This window comes from Suricata suricatta, chromosome 5, assembly GCF_006229205.1.
Source record: "Suricata suricatta isolate VVHF042 chromosome 5, meerkat_22Aug2017_6uvM2_HiC, whole genome shotgun sequence".
NCBI classification, from domain to species: Eukaryota; Metazoa; Chordata; class Mammalia; order Carnivora; family Herpestidae; genus Suricata; species Suricata suricatta.
In genome coordinates this window covers 151,063,056-151,085,776 of record NC_043704.1, presented here as the reverse complement: position 1 = coordinate 151,085,776, position 22,721 = coordinate 151,063,056, and the positions used below count along the sequence as shown (strand labels likewise).

General features: G+C 38.3%; 1 protein-coding gene, 1 non-coding gene and 1 pseudogene across 2 annotated transcripts in view; 1 reads left to right on the top strand and 2 right to left on the bottom strand.

The window, feature by feature from the left end:
* The window catches only part of TOPAZ1 (testis and ovary specific PAZ domain containing 1), an 87,077-nt gene that overhangs the window by 46,491 nt on the left and 17,865 nt on the right, over positions 1-22,721 (bottom strand). Inside the window, 5 exon segments of the mRNA XM_029938782.1 lie at positions 4,497-4,560; positions 7,129-7,254; positions 8,144-8,229; positions 9,652-9,791; positions 11,879-11,940. Of these exon segments, the coding sequence (XP_029794642.1) occupies positions 4,497-4,560; positions 7,129-7,254; positions 8,144-8,229; positions 9,652-9,791; positions 11,879-11,940 (478 nt within the window).
* Positions 2,800-3,681, bottom strand: LOC115292924 (annotated as a pseudogene).
* Positions 7,695-7,823, top strand: LOC115293094. Its single transcript, XR_003909355.1, has one exon. It is a non-coding gene; the product is annotated as a small nucleolar RNA SNORA40 (small nucleolar RNA).

The following is a 22,721-nucleotide window of genomic DNA, read 5'->3' as shown; positions in this document are numbered from 1 at the left end:
ATCCAGTTAATGGAGTCCCATGGGTCCCTGAGGCTTTGTTCACTTTTTTCCTATCTTTCTTCTTTCTGTACCTTGGACTCCATAATTTTTAAAAAATTTTATTAAAAAATTTTTATGTTAATTTTTGAGAGAGAAAGAGAGACAGAGCATGAGTGGGAGAGGGGCAGAGAGAGAGACACACACACAGAATCTGAAGCAGGCTCCAGGCCATGAGCTGTCAGAACACAGCCTGACGCAGGGCTCAAATCCATGATCCGTGAGATCATGACCTGAACTAAAGTTGGATGCCTAACCAATTGAGCCACCCAGTCATCCTTGGACTCAATAATTTCTATTGTCCTACTGTCCAAGCTTGCTGATTTTTTTGCCTGCTTAAGTCTTCCTTTGAATCTCTGTAGTAAGTTTTTCACTTCAATTATTGTATTTTCTTAGCTCCAGATTTTTTTTTTTTTAGGTTTCTCTCTGTATTGATATTTCCATTTTGTTCATACATTATTTTCCCTACTTTCTCTATATCTTTGTTAGAATTTTAAATACCTTAAAGACAGTTATTTCGAGGTTACTGTCTCAGTTACCTGCCATTAGACTTTTCACAGGGATAGTTTCTATTGATTTATTTTTTCCTTTGAGTGGGTTGCACTTTTCCTATTTCTTTCCATATCTTGTGACTTTTGTTGAAAAGTTAGCATTTGAATTGAATAATGTGGTAACTACAGAGCTCAGATTCTCCCCCTTCTCCAGGGTTTGCTGGGTTTTGTTATTGTTGTTTATTGCTTTTGTTTTTTGACTGCTGTATGCTCTGGGGCAAGGATCAGCCTGACGTGTGAACTTAAGGTGTACTCAGGTCTTTTCTGAGCCTTTCCCACGTATAGTCACTTTTTAGTTTTCTCCATAATGGATGCAGTTGTTTTGAATATCCTACTCTCTAAGGGTTCCCATAAGGGAAAAGAGAAAAATGAAAGGGAGAATAAAAAAAAAAAAAAAAGGTTGCTGGCTCTTTAAGTCCTCTGGAAGTCACTTTAGCAGGAAGGGGAGGGGTTTGCAACAATGGGGGAAAGTGCAACAGTAACAGCTACCCATCTCTTTGTACCTCTGTGATGGGGGCAGCAATCAGCAATCTGAGCGCAGATCCTGATATTTGGGGGACAGCATCTTTTCTGCCCACCCTGGCTCTCACAGGCTGTGTGCAAACTACTCCAGGAAGACCTGCAGGGCTGCCCATCACACAGCTGGGGATGAGGCACGAGCAGTTGTTACTGCTAAAAGCTGAAATTGACTGAAATTAACCCCAATCTATCCCTCAAGTCTTCTCACAGAGACTGCAAACCTACAACAGACTCTGGAGTTCTAAAACAGTTCTATCAGATTCTGCCAGTGCAGCTGTTATCTAGGTGGGAAGACAGATGTAAACGCACACACGCACGCATCAAGAAAGACAGTGGCAATGTCCTAGAAAAAAGAAGGATAAAGAGACACAACAACTAAATGTAATGACATGAAAATATTATTGGGTTAACTGACAAAATTTGAATACAAATGTAGATGAGACAAAAGTATTGTACCCATGTTAAATTTACTGATGATGATAAATGTGCCATGATTATGTAAGAGGATATATCTTGTTTTTAGGAAATATACACTGAAGTATTTAGGAGTAAAAAGCCATGATGCACGTAACTTACTTTTGAATGGTATAGGGAAAAAGGTGTGTGTGTGTGCGCGTGCACGTATATCACACACATGCATATATGGAGAGAGGGAGAGGGAGAGAGAATGAGTGCAAACAATAAAGTAAGGATATGTAGGTGTCCTTTGTATTATTTTAAATTTTGTAATTTTCTGGAAACTTGAAATTATGTTCTAAGTAAAGCATTCAAAAATAGCTTCTGGAAAGAGAATTTTACATATAAAATCAACTATAAAACATATAAAAGAGGACCTATGGATAAACAGGGGATGGGGGTCCTACCCACTCAGCATCTCCCTTTGTGCACCAATGTAGGTTCTCTGTAGCGCCTGAGCAGTTAGACCTGCACCTCATACCGGTGGTGTTCCATTCTCTTTCTAAATTGCTATCTAGTAATCCTAACATCATTCATTAAATGAGTCTTCCTTTCCCAAACTCTCTAGAGTTTCTAAATATTAAAAGTTTTTATATGTAATATTGGTTCTATTCTGGGCTATCTATTCTGTTCTACTGATCTAAGTTTCTGTTTTTACACCAAACATAATTTCCAGAGGTTTTTACCAACTTCCTGCATTTATTCTTCATTATAGGTCTTTATTTTTGTTTTCTGTATTAGTTTTTTTATTTTTATTATTATTTTTTTTTACAGACGAATAAGCCAAGAGCTTTATTGATGCAGCATGCACTTAACACTGAACCCAAGAGAGTCCCATCTTCCCAGGGCTGTCTGCACAAATTCTTGAAGTTTTACTACTTCAAAAAAACAAGCTCTTCCTTGTATCACAGCCCTTGGATCTGTATCTGCTCAGACTGCCTCTCCCCCTTTTAACTAGGCAGAGCACACAGGTATACCTGGCCAAGGCACATCAGCCACTGTAGGAAACGGTTACAACGCCTGTTCTGGGTTCTGTGTAGACAAAGGCACAGACTATCAGATTCTGCAAAGGATTCAGGAAACAGACAATTTCTCCCTCCACCTTGAAAATAAAATACACCTGAGCACATACATGTCCTGAAATAGGTTAGCTGGGAGGTCCTAGGAAGATGGCCCATTGTCAGCCCCTTCTTCATCAGCCTGTGCATCCCAAATTCCTCTCAGGGTAATGTAGTCCTTTTTTTTTTTTTTTTTTTTAAAGTCTTTCTTGCTTTAAGAACTCAGGATAGAGCCTAGTCCTCCCACTGTTGATGCCCTTTTCATGCCATTGGAGTAACACTGTGCTGCAGTTTTCTGTGGCCTTCTCAAAACACTTAATAAACATACTTCATTAGGAAGTCAATGCCGTTCTGTCCAGTGACTGCACAGCCTGCTCAGTTTCACTCGTGTTAACTTTGTAAGCACTTTCAGCACCACGCGCTGGGGCCCCTTCCTTCACCACCTGATGCTTGGTGTTGACGGGAGAGTTGTACAAGGCTGCATGGAATGCCCGAAGCGTGCCCCCCGCTGCAGAAGGCCGTCCACCCCACCAGGGTCCCGGCTGGCTTGGCCACCGCCTCCGGGTCCTGCTCGCCCATGAATTTGTTCTCATCAAACTGGTCGACGTCTGCTCGACGGAAGCACGAGGACAGCGTGTTCTGGGCCATGGCTCCGCTCCGGGTCCTACCCCGGCTCTACACCTCAGGGCGCTGGCTCAGGCTCGGGCCGGAAGCGGCCGCCCAGCGCCTCCTCCACTTCTGGAGGAGCACAGACGCCACCGCCTGCCCCTGTATTTGTTGTTTTAAAACTAAATTCAAATATATTTCTCCAGATATGCTCGATATAATCAGAATTACAATTTTGGGAGTTTTCCATTTTTTTTTCTCTTGTCATCCTCCTTCCTTCCTCATCTCATGTTATGGAATTATTTCTGGAATATAAACGTTCATCGACACCTAATCATGTGGCTTCTGTTCATCAATGCCTCGGTGATGGGTGTGTTCTCCATACAGGCCATTCCTTCTCCCTTACCTACTTCCTCCTTACTAGGATTAAGTCATGTCACAGCAGTTCCCTCAGACGCTCCCTCTCATCCTGGGGGAGAGGATATCACCAGCAAAACAAATAATAAACTTGTCAGAAATTTTGTTTGTAGCCAAGTGAGATTTCAGGCTGATGAACACGCAGCGAACAGGCTCTATCACTGTGACACTCTGTGGACTGGGTGGCTGCGTCAGGGTGACAAGTATAAATAAGCCTGGTCCCTTCCTCTTGCGGCTCACAGTGGAGTAGGGGGAGGTGGCGACAGAAAATGGAGGAGGCAGTAGACTCAGATAAGGGCTTATAAAGGTGATCCTATTTCCTATGACTAAAACTTGAGAGACAGATAGCTCTTTGCTGTGGGGCCGGGGGATGACAGAAGGCGTCCCAGATAGAGGGCAGGGACAGCAGTGGCTTGGACATCATAACACAGTCTGTCCTGCGCAGGGGACTGAACAGAACTCAGTATGGATGGTGCATCGGCCTCGAGGGTTAAGTGTTAAAAGAGAAGGATAAAGAAGTAGGGAAGATCTAGCTTCTGAAACATCCCTTCAGGAAGATTTTAAGTCAATATTCAATATTTTTTCTGTCTTACACATGTACATTAAATTTCTATCTACAACATGCAAATATTAGTGTTAGAAAATTATAGCACTTAGGTGGATTATAATTTTTTAAAATTAACCAAAATGCCACACCTATTTTTTGATCCTTTGTAACACCAGCAGAGCCACTGGGCATGCAGTTTTCATACTTACAAGTCCTGAATTTACTTTCAAACTGTAAGATACAACTGCACGTTGTTTGAAACACCCACATTCTTGAATTTATAGTAATCATCCCACTGTCTCATACCTGCACGTTGTAGCAAACACAGCTCGTTGATGCTTATATATTTCTTAAACACATCCATACAAACCTACAAGCAAGAAAAAATGTAACATTACCTTTTTATATTTCATTAAAAAGACACAAATTTCAATCCTTTCTGCTTATTTTTTATTATTTATTATTATTTTTTTAGTGTTTTATTTATTTTTGAGACAGAGAGAGACAAGAGCATGAGAGGGGCAGGGCCAGAGAGAGAGGAAGACACAGAATCTGAAGCAGGCACCAGGCTCCGAACTGTCAGCACAGAGCCTGACGCGGGGCTTGAACTTATGAACCATGAGATCATGACCTGAGCTGAAGTCGGAAGCTTAACGGACTGAGCCACCCAAGTGCCCCTCTGCTTATTTTTTAAAATGAACTTAAAGCAATGGAATTAAAAAACTGATGTTGGATCACTCATCATCAAGGAAACACAAATCAAAACCACACTTAGATACCACCTCACGCCAGTCAAGAGTGGCTAAAATGAACAAATCAAGAGACTATAGATGTTGGCGAGGGTGTGGGGAGATGGGCACCCTCCTACACTGTTGGTGGGAATGTAAACTGGTGCAGCGGCTCTGGAAAACAGTGTGGAGGTTCCTCAAAAAACTATCCATAGAACTCCCCTATGACCCAGCAATAGCACTGCTAGGGATTTACCCAAGAGAGACAGAAATGCTGATGCACAGGAGCACATGTACCCCAATGTTCATAGCAGCAATGTCAACAATAGCCAAAACATTGAAAGAGCCTAAATGCCCATCACCCGATGAGTCAATCAAGAAGATGTGGTATATATTCATGATGGAGTACTACATGGCAATGAGAGGGAATGACATATGGCCATTTGTAGGAAAATGGATGGACCTTGAGGGTGTCATGCTGAGCGAAGTAAGCCAGGCAGAGAAGGACAGATACCATATGTTTGCACTCATAGGTCTAGCAGGAAAACAGGAGAGACCTAATGTAGAACACGGGGGAGCGGAGGAGGGAGAGAGAGTTGGGGAGAGAGAGGGACGCAAAACTTGAGAGACTATTGAATGCTGAAAATGAACTGAGAGTTGAAGGGGAAGGGGGAGGGGGGAAAAGAGGTGGTGGTGATGGTGGAGGGCACTTAAGGGGAAGAGCACTGGGTGTTGTATGGAAAACAATTTGACAATAAAATATTATGGGAAAAAAAACTGATGTTGGTTAACTCACAGATTTGAAATTATATTGAATTCACTATAAAAACCTAATTTTACACATGTTCTGACAAAGAAATAGTCAAGGAAATAGCAAGATTAGCAAGCAACTGGGGAGGGAAGGAAATCCTTGAGTATTCAAAATTGTAAAAAAAAAACAAAACAACAACCTTATTTGGGTCTTTTAAAAAATAGCTACTTACTGGTTCAAGGAGAAACATACTGACCAACGGATTAGAACAGAGAACCTAAAAATAGAGCCACTTATATATAATTAGCTGATCTATGACATGGTGACCCTGAAGTGAACTGGGGGAAAGGATGGTCTTTTTAAGTAAATGGTGTTGGGTCACATAGGGATCCACATGGGAAAAAATATTTATCTTGACCTTTTTTTCACATCAAAACCAAAAATCAATTCCAGGTGGCTTAATGTTCTAAATGCAAAGATAAAACAACAGACCTTCTGAAGGAAAAACTGTAAGAGAACATCATCATGAGCCTGGCAAAGATTTCTTCAACAGGATGCACAAAGTTAGCACCATAAAATAACTGACAGAATTGGACTATGTAAAAATTAAGAAATTATCTTTACTAAGACATCTTAAGAAGGTGAAAAGGCAACCTGTACGGTAGTAAAAATTACCTGCTATACACATACCCACTAAAGAACTTATACCCAGAATATATAAAGAATTCTTAAGATAGATAAGAAAAAGGCAATCCCTTTTCATAGGGATTTAGGCAAAACAAATAGGCAAAATATTTAGAGATTTCCACAAAGAGTGTATCTGAGTGTCCAGTAATGATTCTGAAAGATGCTCAGCTTCATTAGCCATCAGGGAAGACAGCACTCCCCACTCACCAGAATGGTTTTAAAATGAAAATACCAAGAGCTGGTAACGCTATGACGCAAGCAAAACTCTCAGACGTTGCTGGAAACAGTGTAACTGGGCAGCCCGCTTTGGAAATCTGTTTGGTAGCATCAACTAAAGTTGAATATATGCAGATCCTATGAGCCAGCAATTCCAGTTTTAAATATAACCCATCAGAAAGTGCACATATATTCACCAAAAGACCCACAGAAGAACACTGATATAACATCACTACTCTATTTCCCAAATTCAGAAATCAAATGACTCAAAAGTAATATATATCAATACAATAAATTTTGATATACTCACAAAATGGAATATTCAATATTATACAGCAATGAGACAGAAATATTTATAATTAAGTAAAAAATATAGATGAATCTCAAATATTTTGAAAAAGAAGTCAGAAACAAAAGAATACAGATTGTATGATTTGTTTAAAGCACAAAGCCAGGCAAAGCCATGCCATTGGGAGTCAATGAATATCTGAATTAAAACACATGGCTGAGATGATCTGAAAACAATCTCTACTTCAAAGCCTCTACATATTTTTACCTTTTCATCCCCTTGCTCAGGCACATGAGCAAACTTGCATTGTGATCGCTCACAGCCACGTAATGTATTAAAATGAAATTTGCAGTATCTATGGGGTAGCATCAACCCGAGGGGCTTCTGGAACACCTAAAAAATTAGATAAATTCTCTATGTTAATTGTAAAAAAACATCATAATCAAGTAAGAAAGCATTTGAAGAAACCAGAAATACTGTATACCCAAAACAGTACCAAGACAAATTGCTTGCTGACTTGACTTAAAAAAAAAAACCCTCGAACTTAATTTATATTTTCAAAAATAATGAAAAAAAAACAATTCAAAGTGGTTTGTCTGACTTTTTGCAATATTGTGAAAAATTTCCATCAAAGTTACTACTGTTTTACTTTACATGTTTTTAGAAGTTTATCATGCCCTCCCTTTCTCACATACTTGCCCCTTTTGCTTTTATGAAAAGTTAGTTCTATTTACAGTATGTGCCATATTTCAGATGCATTTATTTAGACCTCAAAATTTCCTTAGCTTTTCTAATAGAAAGGGAAAGGGCATATTAAAAATATATACGGCAATTGCACTTATGCTGGTTTTTGTTCAGTTTTGGGGACAAAGACTTAGACTTGAGCGCAGAAAATAAATCCTCTTTTGCAACCCAGAACTCATGGCTCAGTATGAGTTTTGATACATGTAAGAAGGAACAAGAGAATATATATATATATATATATATCTGGCAAACTTTTCCTATAAACAGCTTTAAATCACTAGCTTTGTCTTCTATCACCAGGAACCCATCATCCTGTATTTTCTGTTTTGGATATACCCTCTCCGCCTCGCCTGCTTAGCCTTTTGCTTTCAGCTTCTTATATTATATGTGAATATCCTCTGAGTTACTACTCATTTTCTGCTTCTTATCACCCACTGCCATTCATGTCCAGAAGTGCTTAACAAATGCTAGTCAGGGAACTACAACCAAAATATGTGCTGTGTAAGATTATTATCATTTTTTTAAATGGAGGACTTACCCCTATGTTTTTTTCCCTCTTAACTATTTCACACATTTCAGGATCCTGCAGCTTTAAGAGAGAATGTTTTCCTGGAAATCTGAAATCTAGAAATGATTAAGAATCACATGAAATACCAATGTGTTACTGCTTCTTCCTTTCATCACAATGAAACAGATGACCACTACTATCTGCTTTAAAGTTTCACTGTGGACTACTCCTACTCAGTTCACAGGCTGTGGTGCCATGGTACATTCCTATGAAATAAAAATGATTTCCATCTTTGGTGCTCCTTAAGTATTTCTAGGCCTAAATGTGAAATTTTAAACTCATCTGAAGCTGAAGATACTTTCTTAAAAGCCTTCAGTTCACCAGCACTGAACACTGCATTCAAATAACAGTCTTCATGTTAAACAAACATGATACACAATTAAAATTTCTAAAGAAAAAAAATTACTGACAAATGTAGGTATTGTAAAATGAACCCCACAAATTCATATGTTCAAGCCCTAAATCCCAATGTGACTTTATTTGAAGACAGGGTCTTTTACAGAACTAACTGAAGTTAAATGGTGTCATAAGGAAAACACCCTGAGCTGATGGAATTAGTGCCCTTATAAGAAGAGACAGCAGAGAGCTTGCTCTCTCTCCATGCACACGCACCAAGGAAAAGCCACGTGGGGACTCAGCAAGAAGGCAGCCATCTGTAAGCCAGGAAGGCAGCTAGAAACTAAACTCTGCCAGAACCTTGATCTTAAGACTTCTAGCTTCCAGAACTGTGTGAAATAAATTTCTGTGGTTCAGGCCACCTACTCTGTGGTATTTTATTGTGGCTGCCTGAGCTGACTAATATACCAGGCAGCCTATTCCTTAATGTTGATCCTTTCAAATGAGAATTAGGGCATTTGGAAAATTTTCTTTTCCCCAAAGATAATTATTTTATTTATTTTAAAGAATTTCATTTTTTACTTGGCAGCATTCAGACAGAATGTGGAACAAGCTGAAGTTTCTGCTGCATACAAAAAATGCTGTGATTTCCATTATAAAATCTGTTAAGCTTTTCAAGATAAAACACACGATCATCTGGGCATGCTATAGTATCCAGGACACCAGGAAGCACGAAGTCAACGACAGGAAGGGACAGAAGAGTTAGGTGTGAGCTATGCAAAGAAATTTTATTGTTTCCAAATTCATTCTTCAATCTAGTTTATTTTGTTCAAAAGCTTTATGGATTTTCAAAAAAACTAACAGAATTCTAAAATACATTATAATCCTAAAATATTCAACTAAAATATAAATATTTTAGGTATAACCTATGATTTATTTATACTACAACTATCACATAATTACAGACATTTAAGAAATTCTTCCATCAAAAGTACTACGTAAAGGTATACAAACTTTCCAATTTAACATATTCTAGGCTGGTTTTGGTTTTTTTAACGTTTTTTGTATTTGGTTAAAAAAAATCTCCCATACAATTTCTATATTACCAAAAAGCCAACATAATTTTATTAATAAAATAGTACCATTCATCCAGGGCTTCAGTAATATGTCTTCTTGAGGAGCACTCAGATTCAAAGGCGGCACGAGTAAGCACGAAGGTTTTGGGGCCAGTGCTGATAACTGACCTTCATCAACCACAATCTCTGAAGTCTTAGAATCTTGGCTGTATGAGCAGAAAAACCAAAATCAGAATTTAAATTTACTCTAAAAACATTGAAGTAATGAGAATCGAGTGGAAACACAACCTAACACTATGTCTATGCTATACACCATGCTGTATATGGTCACCACACTAAGATTCTTCGGTATTTTCAATAAGCATTCCTGCCTTCTTAAGTAGAAAACCAATGCTTGTTCAATGGCTGGGGTAGGGACAGGAGTAAGGTGCTTGGGTTAAAACCAGAGCAGAATACTTTTGATCATTTCAGACAAAATGTCCGAGGAGGCAAGCAAGTTAGCATTCTAATAGAAAAGATTATCCAATTATTCTATTGAGAGTACAGTGAAAAAAAAGTTATAAATAATTTTTTGGGATAAGTGTATTTAATAAATTTATATGTGTACTTGAGAACTTCCTTTGGGAAGAAAGTATAAAAGATTTACTGTTCTTAGTTGCTGATTTAAACAGTTTCAACTAGGGGCACCTGGGTGGCCCAGTCAGTTAAGCATCTGACTTGGGCTCAGGTCATGATCTTGCAGTTTGTGAGTTCAAGCCCTCTGTTGGGCTCTGTGCTGATGGTACGGAGCTTGAAACCCACTTCGAGTTCTGTGTCTCCCTCTCTCTCTGTCCCTTGCTTGTTCACTCTGTCTCTCTCTCTCAAATATAAATAAACATTAAAAAAATAGTTTCAACTCTATTTTAATATTGATATCCTTTAAAACCAAGTTTAGAAAAACGTAAGAGTTTTCTGGAGTTTCACTTACTAGAAAAAGAAAGAACTTAAGTAAGGGGGACAGTAGGAAGCACCTCAAAGCTGACTAACAGATAACTAATAGATAAGGAAATTAGTTTTTAGGAGAAAGATCACTCAGGTAATATAATATTTTACCTTAAAAACAATTCTAATAAGTTTTTTCAGCTGGGGTTCCCTGGACTAGTGGAGAATAAAAATAGAAGAGGGGCCCACACTTACAACAGTTGAAACTTACTGGCATTGACAAGGCTTAAAAATTACACAGAAAATAAAGATACTTCTCTTTGCAACTTGGAACATCATTAGTATGTACAATCAATAATAACCTCCTTCAAAACAAAAGCAATAACATAGAATAAACAAGTAAGAATTACAGAATTTTACAGATGGAGGAGATGATCTGGTTAAATTCTTTTGGTTTTGATTGGATGACTGAAGCCCAGGGTAATATGACTTCAATGTCACATTCCTAGTCATTATGTAGATCCAAAATGATGATAAAACTCTACAGGCTGTAATGACACTATTTAGTTTGTAAGCAAAATGCTTTCAATAGAATAAAAGACGTAACTTTGTCATTTTCTCCTATTAAAATATTCAGTCATGAACTGTACTGGGCTTCCACGGCAAGCTAATTCCTACCCGGCTTTTCCTTAATACAACGGTTCTCAAACTCGAGCACATTTTAGGACCAACTAGGGGTGTGGATGAAACACAGATTGCTGGGCTCCATCTCCAGAGTTTCTGCTTTAGCAAATCGGGGATGGGACCAATTAAACTGCATCTCGGACTTGTTCCCACGTGCTGCTACAAGGATCACACTTGGAAAATTACTGTCTTGACACGAAACGACTTGAACACACTGGTCACCTCACTTGAGTGAACCTTGCCTCAGCAGCAAAATGGGAGTGCAGGATGGATCAGGTGACCTCCAAGGTACCTTTCAGCTCGAAGTTCCGCATCTGCACAGGTTCTGGTGAGCACACTAATCTGCAGTACTCGCGACCACAGCCAGGTCAGATACTTGCCCACGGCAACGCTCATCTGATTTCAGCTACTTTGACCTTCACAAGTCATGTACACATTCTTCTTTCTTTTATCACTATTCTTTATTCCTTCTTTAGAAAATATCTGAACGGCTCAAGAATCTTTGTGACAGCTTTAAGGTAACTTGCAGTATCGCTGACCTCTGGGTATACCTAATACACCAATTTAATAATACTGAGGTATGGCGTGTGGCACAGTAGCCCAAGAACATAGAGCAGAGAATGAAAAATACACTCAAAATACAAATTATAGGACTATTTTAAAGTCACATAATTAAAAGGTTACAGACCTTTTGCAAACTTCAAAATTATTTTCTTTTTCTTCTTTAGTCACCTTTTCTAAAAATCTATGCTGTAAAGAGATTATGGTTAAAAACACAAGTGAGTACCACTGTATTCCATATCAAGCTGAGGCTTACCAGACACACGAGAAGTCTGATGCTTAACCAACTGAGCCACCAGGCACCCTCTGAATGAGATTATTAAATGTAAAGATGTTAATTCTCCCCAAATTAATTCACACTTAAAAAACTACTTTACATTTGAATTTAAAGCACTCTTAGGAAAATGTAACACCCAAAAAATATTTTAGATTTATAATACATTTCAGAATCTTTTAAAACAAATGTTCCTGGTTTTATTTTTATTTTGCTTGTCATTTTTATTTTTCAAATAATTGTCAGTATGGTATCATTATAAGGACCTGGGCAATCAATGAAACAAAAGAGAAGTAATAGTTCCATACATACAAATTTGAAAATTTTAAAGATAGCATTTGAAATTAGTGAGAGTATGATTCAATAAATGGCAGTAGAACAATAGTCTACTTAACTGGATAGAAAAGAAGTTTGGTACCAACTCACCATATATCAAAGTACTTTTTAGGTTCATTAAAGAGTTAAATATAAAAAATATCAGAAGTAGCAAAAATAAAATAGAGGTATAATTTGGAGGGTGGAGAAAGCCTAAGCATGATACCAAAAGCAGAAACCATAAATTATGAATCAACAGGTGTGACTATAAATATTTTAGATATTTTCTTATGCTGGAGAATACAAAGTACACAAAAGCCATTTGTCAAAAAGATTTAAAGTTTACATTGTTTCTAACTTATTTCTCCCAAGATAAATTTTAGATTCAGATAGATTAAAAAAATTCAAACATAATAAACAACAACAACAGAAAAAAACACCAGGAGGAAATACAGGGGAAAATGTTAAATCTTGAAATGGGGAGGGGCTTCATTACAACACCCAATGCCCATCATCACAAGTGCCCTCCTTAATAGCCATCACCCACTTAGCCCATCCCCCTGCCTCAACTCTCCCTCCAGTAACCCTTTGTTCTCCACAGTTAAGTCTGTTTTATGGTTTGCCTTTCTTTCTTTTCCCTCTTCCCGCCACCCAGGTTCATTTGTCTTGTTTCTTAAATTCCACACGAGAGAAATCATATGGTATTTGTCTTTCTCTGATGGACTTACTTCGTTTAGCATAATACTCTATGCCATTTCAAATGTAAGATTTCATTCTTTTTATGGCTGAGTAATAGTCCAGTGTATGTATATATGTGTGTATACACACATATATATATACACAACTTCCTTATCCATTCATCAGTAAATGGGCATTTGGGTTCTTTCCACAATTTGGGCATTGCTGATAATGCTGCTATAGACACTGGGGTGCATGTATCCCTTCAAATCAGTAATTTTGTACCCTATGGGTAAATACCTAGTAGTAAAATTGCTGGATTGTAGTGCAGTTCTATTTTTAACTTTTTAAGGAACTCCATACAGTTTTCCAGAGCAGCTGCACCAGTTTGCATTCCCACCAACAGTGCAAGAGGTTCCCTTTTCTCCACATCCTCGCCAACACCTGCTGTTTCCTGAGTTGTTAATTTTGGTCATTCTGACAGGTGTGAGGTGGTATCTTATTTGTATTTCCCTCATGATGAGTGATGTAAAAATATATTTAATACATGAAAAGTTCTTACAAGTAAAAAACTCAAAATCTCATAAGAAAAATAGGCAAAGAACATAAAAAGGAAGTTCATAAAAAATTTAAATGGCCTTTAAATATACTAAAAGATGCTTAACTAGTCTCATAAGAGGAAAGCAAATTAAAACTAAAAGTCATTTGTAAAAATAGACAGATGGGACAAAAATTTTAATACTGAGTTGGTTAGTGTGTGGGGAGAAAACTGGCATTCCTACCCAATGTTGCTGAACGTATAAATCACAGCCATCTTTATGTAGGCCAATCTGACAATTCTACTTCTAAGAATTAATCCAAAAATGCTTGCACATATACAAAATGCCTTATGTTCAAGGGTACATAATGCAGCAATATTTAAATAGCAAAAAATGGGAACAAATCAAGTGTCCACCAACAGTGGAAATTGCTGAAGAGTATATCCATACAGTGGATAATTATACAATTAAAAACAGGCATAATTACACACATTTAAAAGAAAACAATCTCCATATTTATCTAGCTTAAAAAAGATAAATAATGGTACACTTCCATTTGTATAAAATTAAAAAGAATACACAACACATCCCCTTTGAGAAACGGCAGAGTCTGTCTTATCGGGATAATCCTCTTGCAGGTAACAATTATAAACCCTAGATAAAATATAAAAAAAAAGCTCTGCCTGAAAACCTGGAAAGCAGGCAGAATCTAAAGGGAAGTCTACACTTGGAAAGAAGGAGTAGAACTGACCAGCTCTTCTGCTTTCCTGGCTTTATTCCTGAAGGCAGGCCCCAGCTGGAATCAGCTGGGAAGGTCAAGACCTTTCCTTGCTGAAGCAATGAACCGGAAGGCTAAGTTTAGGACACAGACATGGGGAAGTAAGGATGAGAATTCAGGAAAGAAGAGAACCTAAGAGAGGAAACCCTGAAATCTGCTGATACACTCTGCAAATCTCTCACTGTCCCTTGAGCTGTATCTCTGTAAGGTCAGCCTACAGACAGCCCAGCTAAGGTCACAAGAACTGAACAAAGACTTAAACTGCACGCTACTGTGGAAGAGTCATCTGGAGACTGAATTCACCCAAGTTAAAACCTACACATGCAATTACCATACAACCCAGCAAATACAGAGACTTGGGCATTTCTCCCGGAGAAACTAAAAATTATGTTCACCAGAAACCTGTACACAAATGTTTATAGCAGCTTCATTCGGAAGAGCCCCAAACTGGAAACAAGACAGCTGTCCTTCAGTGAGAGAAGAGCTTTTATATAAATGGTAGTAACCCGTCCTACAGAGTACTGCTAAGCAATCAAAACGAATCCACCATTGATACATGCAACAAACTTGATGACTATCCAGAGGACTATGCCAGGTGAAGAAAAACCCCAATCTGAAGACGATACATACTATATCTAATTCCACTTATATAAGATTTAGAAAATTTTTTTAATATTTATTTTTTGAGAGAGAAACAGAGCATGAGTGGTGGAGGACAGGGAGACACAGAATCTCAAACAGGCTCCAGGCTCTGAGCTGTCAGCACAGAGCCTGATGCAGGGCTCGAACCCAGGAAACGTGAGCTTGAACCTCAGGTGAAGTAGGACGTTTAACCAACTGAGTCACCCAGGCGTCCCTATAACATTCTTGAAATGACGAAATTATCGAGATGAAGACCAGATTAGTGGTTGTCAAGGGTTAAGAAGAGGTTAGGGATAAGGCAAGGAGAAAGCAGGCATGGCTAAAAGAGGGCAACATGAGGGTGATGGAAATGTTCTGCATTTCTGACTGGATTGGTGTCAATATTCTGGTTCTGATATTACACTATAGCTTGGCAATGTTACCACTCGGGGAAACTGGGTAAAGGGTACACGAGATTTCTGTTATTTCTTACCACTGCATGTGAATCTATAACTATTTCAAAGTTAAAAGAAATGTGGGATGCTGCTAAGGAAGTAATTATGGATAAATTTATAGCAACAAATGGTCTCAGCAAATAAGTTTTAAATCAGTGACCCCAGTCGCAACCTTAAGAATCTACAAGAAGAAGGGTGCTTGGGGGGCTCAGTTGGTTAAGCCTCCAATTTCGGCTCAGGTCATGATCTCACAACTTTGGAGTTTGAGCCCCGCCTTGGGCTCTGTACCTTCAGCTCAGAGCCTGGAGCCTGCTTCAGATTCTTATGTCTCCCTCTCTCTGCTCCTTCCCTGTCCATGCTCTGTCTCTCAAAAATGAATAAACGTTCAGAAAATTAATAAAGAAGAAACTACAAAAGGAGGGCAAATGAAATCCAAAGTAAGCAGAAAAACGGCAAAAGTAATGGTCAGCAGAAATCAGGAAAACAGAAAACAACAAAGAAATAAAGGGGAAAAAAATCAATAAAACCAAAGCTGGTTCTTTTGAAGTAGCAATAAAATTAATAATCTTCTAGTCAACCTCCAGTAAAGCTACATCTATTTCAAAATGCCAAAATTACAGAGATGGAAAACAGATTAATGGCTGCTAAGGTTAGGGATGTTAGAGGTAGGGAGAAAACTGTAACCAAGGAATAGCATAAGGGAGATCTTTGTGGTGACAGAATAATTCTTTATTTTGATTGCAGTGATGGCTACACTTAATAAAATACAGAGAAGTATGTATGCTCATATATTTAATATCAGATTCCTGCTTCTGATATTTAAAGATGTAATCACAGGAAAAAACCAGGTGAAAGATACACAGGTCCTCTCTACACTACTTTTGTAACTTCCTATAAATCTACAATTATTTCAAATAAAAAGTTTTTTAAAAGTATACTAGTATTTTAACTATCTGGGGTTCAAAACTAGAATTATTAAGTAATTCCTAAAATGGCTAAATTAAAAAATTGTTACATACACAAGACAAAATAAAAGGTCTCTGGAAAAGGCAGAATATAATACACTTATTTATTCCATGAATATTTATACCATAAATATTATATAAATATGTGCAAAAGATCAGTAAGGAAGCATTTCTAAAAATTCACAGAAAACTATATATAAAAGCAGAAAAGTGGTGGTCCATACATATGTCCTACAGTCAATCTATGTATCCCCTCACATTCCTAACATATAAAGTATGAGAGAGATAAAGTTTAATTCCCAAATTTGGGGGCCAGATATCTCAAAGACAAGTATTATTGTCTGGTCATGATTATTTTTTAATGAGTTGGTACTTGGAAGTTTGCCATAATATTAGAAGAATAAATGTATCACCCCTTCTCTTAAACAAAACCAAAAAATCTTACTATACTAGGAAGCAACTGCACAATTCTGTGGGTTATTTTTAAAAGAATTAATGCCAAAAATAATCTACATCTTGAAAATATTAAGTGTTAAGAATTCAGTGAATTCTGGCAAACATCTCCTAAAATCTATCCTTACAGGAATGAATGGATTAAATCTTTTCTTCAGCTTTTAAGTAGAATAGAGTACAAACTCGTTTTTGTTTTGTTTAACATTTATTTTTGAGAGATAGAACAGCAGTTGGGGAAGAGCAGAGAGAGAGGGAGACACAGGATCTGAGGCAGGCTCCAGATTCTGGGCTGCCAGCAGAATCTGATGCGGGGCTCAAACCCACAAACTGTGAGATCACGATTTAAGCCTAAGTTGTATGCTTAACTGAGTCAGCCAAGGGCGCCTGTTAGTTTGCTTTTAATGCTTCAGAGCAAGGGCTGGCATGCTGCATCCTCCCTTGTGTTTGTAAATACTTACTTGAACAGAGCGACTACTATTTGTTTACATATTGTCTGTGGCTTCTTTCACGCTCTGATGCTCTGACGGCAGAGTTGCAACAGCAACTATGGCCCCCAAAGCCGTACAGGTATTTGCCATCTGGACCTCTAAAGAAACTCTGCTGACCCTCTCTACAGAGGCCAGGGACTCTGCTGTGTGACCCTGGACAAGATACGGACTCAAAATGTTTCTTCATCTATTAAAAAAAAAAAAATAACACATGCCCCATTAAAAGGATTAACTCATCAAGCAGGTTTGTCTATACTTGTGTACATTGAAGGTTTGGTCCTTGATCTACTCCTTGGAGGGAACTTTTAAGGCCTTGGAATGTGCTGCCTTTGGTCATGTGTCTTTGCTTACCTGGGAGTCTGGGACCAGACTGTGTATACGAATAGTGTAATTCGCAGCAGGGGCTCTGGGCCACTCTAGACAGTCTAAACTAACAACTTGATTTATCGTGGGGGCCTCAGGTCATCTGGTATCAGCTTGACCTCTGGAGGGTCTGGGGAGACTGAGTGATCAAGGTCAGCCACACAGGCAGTTAGCCATGCCAATGTAACTGACCCCAAAGAAGACTCTGACCAGGGCTCAGAAAATCCCTTCGGCTATGTTGTGATGCATCACTGCTGGGAGAAGCAAGCAGTGTCTACATGGCTCTACCGAGAGAGGACAGCTGGAAACCTGTGCCTGGTTTCTCTTGGACTCTGCCCTATGTGACTCTTGTTTCTGGATTTTAATGTGCATTCTTTCACTGTAATTAAGTGTAATCTCAAGTATTAACAGCTTTGCTGACCTAAGTTCTAGCAAATCACCAAATCTGAGGGTGGCCGGGGGACTCCCGAGCAGCACCTCATTATACTCTGTGGATACAATGTGCTAACCTGTACTAGGCGTTTAACAGTGGCTGGCTGGCGTACGGTCAAGGCTCCGCACATACTGGCTGTTATCATCATCAAACCATGAAGCAAGTACTTTGTGAGATTACTTGTGTTATGAGACTCTTACAGCACTTAAAGACTATTTTCAAAGGGAGTTTATATTCAATATACATTCAACAATTATTTGCATTATTATTCTGTATCAGCCACTGCTCTAGGTGCTAGAGATTCAGCACCTAGCAAAATGGACAAAAATCCTTGCTTTCATGGAGTTTCACTCTAGTAGGAAGGGATAAAAATAAGAGTGAATATGTAGAATGTTAAATCATAATTTATAAAAGGGGAATATGAAATGTTGGGAGAAAGGAGAACATCTGAAGTTTCAGGTTGAATGGCCAAGGAAGTTATCTCTGAGAACATGAAACCTGAGTGAAGTGAAGTAGGAGAACTAGCTGGACTGTTTTTAGGAGAACATCCCAGGCAGATAAAATGGCCAGGGCAAAGGCCCTGAAGTAGGAGAAAGTCTACTATGTTTTAAAACCAGCAAGGAGGCTAGTGTGGTCACAGTGAAATGGATATGGACAGGAGTATAAGAGATCAGAGAGATAACAAGGTGGGGAAGGGGTACAGGAAACAGATAAAGGGCATTAGAGGTCACAGTAAGGACTCTGACTTTGAATGTCATTAGAAACTAATGGAGAGTCTGAATAATGACATGATCTAACTTATTCTGTGTTGAGAATAAACTACAAGAGAATAAAACTAGAAGTAGGAGATCTGCTAGAAGGTGACTGTAATAAATCAGGTAAAAGATGACCCTAGCTTGGGCCTATGTGGCATCAGTGAGGGGTGATGAAAAGTGGACAGTTTCTAGACACCTGATGTAAAGCCTGCAGGCTTTCCTTATAGTCTGGGTATGGACTGAGAGAAAATGAAAGAAAATTCAAGGTTTTGAGCCTGAATAATGATAAAGAATGGAGCTGTCATTAACAGAGAAGTAGATTATAGGAAGAACTAGTTTATGGTAGAGGAGGGGATATACAACAGTTCCGTTTCTTAAAAAATTAAAAATTTTCTTCTTAATGTTTTATTGATGTATACCTGATATACAATATTATTAGTCTCAGGTGTACAACGTATCACATTTGTATACATTACAAAATGATCACAATTGGTCTAATTACCATCTGTTACCACACAAAGTGAATACAATATTATTAACTATATTCCCTATGCTGTATATCACATCCCCTCTAATTTATTTTATAACTGAAAGTTTGTACCTTTTGATGCCTCTTTACCCATTTTGCCTACCACAACCCCTGTCTTTTCTGACAACCACCAATCTGTTCTCTATATCTTTGAGTCTGGGTTTTGTTGTTGTTTTGATTCAACATAATAGTGAAGTCACAAAGCATTTACTTTTCTTTGCCTGACTTACTTCACATAATACTGGTAAAAAAAAGTACTGCAATGAACACGGGTGCATGTATCTTTTTGAATTAATATTTTTGTTTTCTTTGGATACCCCAGAGAAGAATTGCTAGATTGTATGGTAGTTCTATTTTTAATTTTTTGGAGGAACTGTCATACTTTTTTCCATAGTGGTTGTACCAATTTACACTCTTGCCAACAGTATACAAAAGTTTTCTCCATATCTTTTTTTCCATATTGTCGCCGGCATTTGCTATTCCTGGTCTTTTGGATAACAACCATTCAGACAGATGTTTACGTGGTATCTCACTGTGGTTTTGACTTACATTTCCATGATCATGAGTGATGATGAGCACCTTTCCATGTGTCTGTTGGCCAAATGTAGGTCTTCTTTTGGAAAATGCCAATTGAGGTCTTCTGCCCATTTTTAAATCATATTGTTTGGTTTTCCGTTACTGAGCTGTGGGAGTACTTCACATATTTTGGACATTAACCCCTTATCTATGACCTACAAATGTCTTCTCCCATTAAGTTCCCTTTGCATTTTGTTATTTGGTAGTTTCCTTTCCTGTGCAGAAGCTTTTTTGTTTCATGTGGTCCCATTTATTTGGTTTTGCTTTGTTTCCTTCACCGTTAGAGTCAGATATAAAAAAAATTTGCTAAGAATTATATCAAGGAGCTTACTGCCCATGTTTTTTTCTAGGCTTTTATGGTGTCAGGCCTTAAAGTCAAGTTCTCAATCCATTTTGAGTTAATTTTTGTATATGGTGCAAAATAGTAATTCATTTTCATTCTTTTGCATGTAGTTGTCCAGTTTTTTCAAAACTATTTACATAACTGTCCTTCATTGTATGTTCTTGACTCCTTTATTGTAAATTAATTGACCATGTATGCAAGGGTCTATTTCTGGGCTATTTATTCTGTTCCACTAATCTACATGGTTTTTATGCCAACACCATACTGTTTTGATTACTATAGGTTTATAGTATAGTTTGAAATCAGGGCGTATGATACCTCTACATTTGTTCCTTTTCAAGACTGCTTTGGATATTCAAGGTCTTTTGTGGTTCCATATAAATTTTAAGTGTTTGTTCTAGTTCTGTTGAAAATGCCATTGGAATTTTGATAGGGATTATATCAAATCTGTACATTGCTTTGGGTAGCATGGCCATTTTACCAATATTAATTCTTCCAATCCATGGGCACAGAATATCTTTCCATTTATTTGTGTCCTTGATTTCTTTCATCAATGTCTTTTAGATTTTTTAACTTTTAAAAATGTTTATCTTTGAGAGAGAGGGAGAGACAGAACACAAGCAGGGAGGAGCAGAGGGAGGGAGGGAGGGAGGGAGAGAGAGAGAGAGAGAGAGAGAGAGAGAGAGAGAGAGAGAGAGAGAGAGAATCCAAAGCAGGCTCTAAACTGTCAGCCCAGAGCCTGGCATGGGGCTTGAACTCATGAACCACGAGATCATGACCTAAGCTGAAGTTGGACACTTGACCAACGGAGCCACCCAGGCATCCCAATGTCTTATAGTTTTCAGAGTACAAGTCTTTCACTTCTTCAGTTAAATTTATTCGTAGGTATTTTACTCTTTTTGATGTGCCTGTAAATGGGATTTTTCTTGCTGATAGCTCATTATTATTACATAGAAACAGAACAGATTTTCAAATATTAACTTTGTACCCTGAAACTTTCCTGAATCCATTTATTATTAGTTTTACAGATTTTGGTGGAGTCTTGAGGGTTTTCTATATATAATTTCATGTCATCAGCAAATAGTGACAGTTTTACTTCTTCCTTTCCAATTTGGATATCTTTTATTTCTTTTTCTTGCCTAATTGTCCTTGTTAGGACTTCCCATACTATGTTGAATAAAAGCGGGAGAGTGGGCATCCTTGTTGTGGGGAATGAGCTTAGGAATCCCCCAGGCTTACACCAATGGGGTAACAAGGCATAAAGAATTACAAAGCCATAGGATGCTTTGGGTAAAAAAGATAAGATACCCGAGAATAGGGAGGTGCAAAGGCACCCCAGAATAGAAAGGGATGCAAAGGCACCCAATACATTAAGTATACGAAATAAACAAGTTTAGGTATTCAGGGCGGAAGCGCCTCCCCCTCTCCGGCCCCCGCAATTTAGTAGTATAGCAGAAAGCACTTTCACAGGAAGGAAGGACCAAGTAGGTAAATTAGGCTATAGACCTCTGCACTGTGCTGCAGGTGATGCAGCCCATAGCAGAGATGATTAACAAAAGAAAAGGTGCCTGGTTAACTGTGAGGTCACGTGTCCTGTCCCATCCCCTAGGAGAACAAAGACAAAGAGGTGGTGCCTCAAGTCCGCTGTAAATAACCTTCCACCCGATTGCCCGGCAGGATTTTGTTCTGTATTAAACCAAACCCCTAACCCTGAAGATCTTCAAGACCCCCTTTCCCTCATGTCCACAAGTTAATGCTCACGGATTTAGCATCTCTTTGTGCACGTCCATCACCATGTTTGTAAGCCTTCTGATCCTAATCAAAACGGGGCAAAGACCCTTATTCGGGGCTCTTGTTTTTTCCCAGATATCAGCCATCTCTCGCTTTTCATCCTGCATCCTGCTACCTTGCTAGACAGGAGAGAACTTGAGACGCAGAGTCTTTGACACCTTGTCTTTTTCTTCAGCTCGGTGGAAAAGCTTCTAACCATTCACTGTTGCATATGACGTGAGCTGTGGGTTTGTCACATGCAGTCTTGATTTTGTTGAGGTACAGTCTATATCCACTTGGTCGAGTTTATATCATAAATGGAGATTAAATTTTATCAAATGCTTTTCTGTATCTATTGAGATGATATGTTTTTATCTTTCCTTTTGTTAATGTGCACATCACATTACTCTGATCTGTGGATGTGGAATCATCCTGGTATCTATGGAATAAATCCCACTTGTTCATGGTGTATTATCCTTTTCATGTATTGCTAAATTCGATTTGCTAAGGTTGAATTTGATTTTGTTGAAGGTTTCTGCATCTGTGTTCATTAGGGATACTGGCCTGTAATTTTCATGTTTTTTTGTGGTATCTGTGTCTGGGTTTTGTATCAAACCTTGTAAAGTGAGTTTGGA